General features: G+C 21.8%; 2 protein-coding genes across 2 annotated transcripts in view; one reads left to right on the plus strand and one right to left on the minus strand.

The window, feature by feature from the left end:
- The window catches only part of PRSY57_0205000 (26S proteasome regulatory subunit RPN1, putative), a gene marked incomplete at both ends in the record, with an annotated part of 3989 nt that extends 3416 nt beyond the window's left edge, over positions 1 to 573 (plus strand). The window contains 2 exons of the mRNA XM_012905486.2: positions 230 to 344; positions 494 to 573. Coding sequence (XP_012760940.2) covers positions 230 to 344; positions 494 to 573 — 195 coding nt within the window. The remainder of the gene's footprint in view (positions 1 to 229; positions 345 to 493) is intronic.
- Positions 574 to 1011: 438 nt separating this feature from the next.
- Positions 1012 to 5000, minus strand: part of PRSY57_0205100 (DNA repair endonuclease, putative) — a gene marked incomplete at both ends in the record, with an annotated part of 4602 nt that continues 613 nt past the window's right edge. The window contains one exon of the mRNA XM_012905487.2: positions 1012 to 5000. This exon is cut by the window's right edge and continues 613 nt beyond it. Within this exon, the coding sequence (XP_012760941.2) occupies positions 1012 to 5000 (3989 nt within the window).

Consider the following 5000-nt stretch of genomic DNA (forward strand, 5'->3'; position numbering starts at 1 on the left):
AAAAAAAAAAAAAAAAAAAAAATATATATATATATATATATATAATGACAAAATTTACCTGACTGTTCATAATTTTATGAACCAAATAGCTATTTTAGAATATTCATCAAAACGAAATAAAATATATATATATATATATATATTTATTTATTTATTTGATGTTATTTTTGTTTTTTATCATAATAATATATATCTTTAATTTGTAATTATAATATTTTCTTTTTGCTAGGCCGTTGACACTGTTGGACAAGCAGGAAAACCCAAAACAATAACGGGATTTCAAACACACGTTACACCTGTGTTATTATCGCATACTGATAGAGCTGAAATGGCCACAGAAGAATGTAAGGATTGTTCAAAATATTATATTAATATATAATAATATATTTTAATATATAATAATATATTTTAATATATTATAATAATTTTGTTGTTTACTAATAATTTTAATATATATATATTATATATATTTATATATTTTATTTTTTTTCAGATATATCCGTCAATGATACCTTAGAAGGTATTGTCATTCTTAAAAAGGATCCAAACTATATCCCACCATCCATAAATTAACCATACGACAGTTCAAGAAATATAACATTGACAAAATAAAATGTGAACATATTTATTTTTATATGTTACAATTTTGTACAAATGGAAAAAAAGAAAAATGAAGTTTGTTTTTTTTCTTTTTTTTTCATTATTTTATAATTTTTTATACATAAAATCAAAATATGAATACCTAAACATTAATTATAATTTAAAAAAACTTGACAAAAAAAAATAAAAAATCAAACATATATGTATATATATATATATATGTATAAATTGTAAAATGTGTACGCAGATATTGCGTATTGCAAATAATATTTTATTATAATTACACATGAAAAAAAAAAAAAAAGTAAACTATATGTTTTGTAATAATTTTAACGGAATGATTCTTATTTATCTTCCCATATATATATATATATATAACTATTTATTTATTTTTTTTTTTTTTTATCTGTTTTATTTTTTCTTCTTGCTTGATTTTCTCCTTTTTATATGATCCAAGGCCGATGACATTCTCTTAGATTTTATAACTCCTGCTGGATTTATATCAATCAATGGTGATATTTTACTATCCAAATGAACGGTTTTATTTTTTTGTCTCTTTTGTTTATTATTTTCTCTAATATGATCAATTAAATCATCTACAGTTTTTCTCTTTTTCTCCAAGAGTGGAAAGAAGTCCTCAATTTTTGATTGATATGTTCTAACATTAACATTATATTTTTGTAAAATTGGGTTTAAGACATTAAGAACTTTTTCTTCTGATATATTTGTAGTTTTATTTAAAAATTTTGTTATACTCTTAATATCAGGGACATGCCATTCGAATTTTTTAATATCTGTACATACCTTTGGATACTTAAAACATTTATAGACTTCTCTATCAGGAAAATTATTTGGGAATATCCAATTAAGTTTATAATTTTTATGAGTATTTAAGAATTGTTGTATTTCTTCATTATACATATTTTTATTTATTTTTCTAAAAGGGTTCGATACAATATCTTTTAATATTTTTAAATCCTCAAAATTTGGAAAGGCTTTAATTATTTCTAAAGCATTAACAATACCTATACCATGCACACCTATTGTATAATCACATCCACATAATAAGGAAATATTAATTAATTCTTCTTGATACAATCCTAACTTTTCCTCAATAGCTTTTTTTTCATAAACTTCGACTGTTTTTTTTTTATTAAAAAAATTCTTTATAACTGTTTTCCCACTAAAAACTAAAACATCCGAATCATCACTAATAATAGCATCACAATAATTTTTATTATTTAAATATGAACATTGAGCTTCTGCTTCACATGGAGATTGTATATATGGGATACCAAAAAAATTTAATAATAATTTTATATCATCATTCATTTCATCATTTATTTCAATATTATTTTTTTTCAACTTTTTATATTCTTTTATTAATTCTTCATTTTCTTTATTTGTTTCATTTATATATGAATCAAGTATTTTATTATCTTCTAGATATTCAAAATAAGCACCTTCATCTAATTTATCTTCTTTTAATTTATCATTATTTTGTTCAATATTCATCTGAAAATTATCCATAACTTGTTTCTTATCTAATAATATTTCAAAATAATTTTGTTTGCTCAAATTGTTAATATCATCACTTTTAAGTATTCGCACATTACTTATATCTTCTTTACTCATATATTGTTTTCTCAAACTTTTTTTTTCTGTACATATAAATTCATTACTCTTATGTGATTCTGTTAACTGTATTTTATTATCTACAAATTCGTTTTCTCTTTCACCTTCCCCTTGTTCGATATTATATGTATTATTTACATGGTTTTTATGAACATCTAAAATATAATCCTTTGATAAATTTTTTTCTAATTCGTCAACATTCTCATAAATATTGTTATTATCATCAAATTTTGACTCGTCTAATTTATGACTATCCTCAAAAGATATTTCTATTATCCCATCATCTCCTTTTTTATCATACTCCACATTCATTTTATCCACTTTATTTTCCTTTACTCCTGTAATATTCTTTTTGCTCACGTTGGTTTTCATATCATCCGAAGAAACGGAAATATAATTATTCTCAAGATCATTAGAATGTTCAAATTGATCAAGTAGAACACACAAATTAGGGCTAACGAGCTCATCTTTTTTTTCCTTTTTATATTTGATTTCTTCTAATATAATCGATGATGATGATGATGATGAGGATGATTTATCATCATTTTGATTATTATATTCTTCTATTTTTTCATTTACATATATTTTTTCCTGTACACTACAATTTTCAAAATCATCACTTGATGAATCATTATTTTTCTCTTTTCCTTTTATTTTGTCTTTCAATATAATATCTCCTTCATTATATTTTTGTTCATCTGATATGTATATTATGTTATTTTTTTCTTCATAATCATTTGATATAGGTTCATTCTTAGTTATAAAATTTTCGCCATCTTCCAATAAACTTTTGATTTCATTATTATCATCCAAATTATCAGAAGGATAATTATATTCTTTTATATCAGCTAAAAGGCTATCACCAAAAATTTGTCTATCATCTAATAAAAGGTCTTTTTTAAATTCATTCTCCATTTTTAAAAAGAACGTTTTGTTACTATCATTATTATTTTTATTGTAATTTTTTTTTTCATCAATTTCTTCTTGTTCAAGCTCTAATTTATAAATTTCATTTTTTTTATTATTATCTATTTTAATATTTTTAAATATATCACCCTTACCATACGTATCTCTTATAATATCATCATTTTGATAACATTCCTGTGTGACGAAATCAATTTGATTTTTAATATTTTCTTTTGATTCTTCACCTTTAACATATAGATCCTGATATTTACTTTCACTAGTAATATTATATGTATTTAATATGTCATTTAGAAATTTCTTTTTTTTTTTTTTGGATTTTTTTTTTTGTAAAACATTATAATCTTTTATATTAATATTGTCTGTATTTTTTGATAAATCCTTATTTATTAATAATTCTCCTTCTACACTTTGAATATTTTCAGCCATTTTTATTTTTAATTTTTCGATTTCAAAATCGGTTTTAATCATTCTTACATATGTTTCTAGTTGCACTTGTGAAAAAACATCCATATCGTCTTTTGATTTTATTGCCTTGATTCTATTATCAGTATACCATTCTTCTTTTATATCTTGTAATATTTGATACTGTAATTTTAAAGGTAACTTTTCAAAAATTTCTTTATTAATTTCTTTGAATAATGGAATCCGTATTTCTTCTTTGTTTACATAATAAACTTTATATTCATCTTTTCCTTCTAAAAATATATTAGATGTATCTAAATTTTTTGGTAATTCTAATATATTAATATTTTTATTACTTATCCCATTATCATTTATTTTTTCTGAACTACATTCCACATTGTATTTATTATCATATATATTAATACTGTTTTTATTGTGTTCTATAATTACATCATTATTATCGATATTATCATTATTTTTATCATTATTTTTATCATTATTTTTATCATTATTTTTATTATTATTATTAATAGGATTCTCTTCATTTGTAATAAACATATTTATTTTCCCTCTTTCAATATTCTCATCATTCTCAAGTCTACTATTACTACTACTATAACATGAATCCACATTTATCAAATTAATAAATGATTTCTTTGCTTCTCCTTCAATTAAATCGTCATTGTTTTTATAAGGAACATTTTTTAATAAATTCATATTTACTACAGGTGTACTATTATTTTCATCTAACACATTAAGATGTTGCTTAAATTTATTTTCATGTACTTTTAATGTTTCTGAAATTTCCAACATTTCGGTATTATAATTACTTATGTCAATAATATCTACAGGTCTTCTCATACATAAAAACCCCTTAAAAGTTTTTGGTATGCTTTCATAATATTTTTTTCTAGCCATATGTTTTTTTCGTATTATTTGTTCATCAATATCATCATCATTATATAGACTATTTTTATTTTGTGTTTCTTCCTTTTCACCATCATCATCATCATCATCAACATATATATTATTAATATTTTCTTTATTTTTATATACATAATTCTTTTGATCTCTCCGTACTTCATTAATATTTTCTTTAACTTTATATTCATCATTGTTGTTATTAGCATCTTGTACTTTATTATAATTTATAGAATAAGATAAATTATTTTCATCTTTATTTCTATTGTCTAATTTGTTTATGTTCTCCACAGTACCCATATCACCATCTTGTTCACCAAAAAAAAGAACAGGACCAAAATCTGTTATCATAAATATTTTATTCTTTATTTTACTTAAATCATCATTACATATAGTTAGAACATCCTTAACACTCACAGGTACATTTCCAACGTGCTCTACTAAACTGTTTAAGGACTTATCTTTCTCTTTAATATCATCATATATTTGTAATAAACTACTTTTTGATATATCGG

The sequence above is a fragment of the Plasmodium reichenowi genome, chromosome 2, assembly GCF_001601855.1.
Source record: "Plasmodium reichenowi strain SY57 chromosome 2, whole genome shotgun sequence".
Taxonomy (NCBI): domain Eukaryota; phylum Apicomplexa; class Aconoidasida; order Haemosporida; family Plasmodiidae; genus Plasmodium; species Plasmodium reichenowi.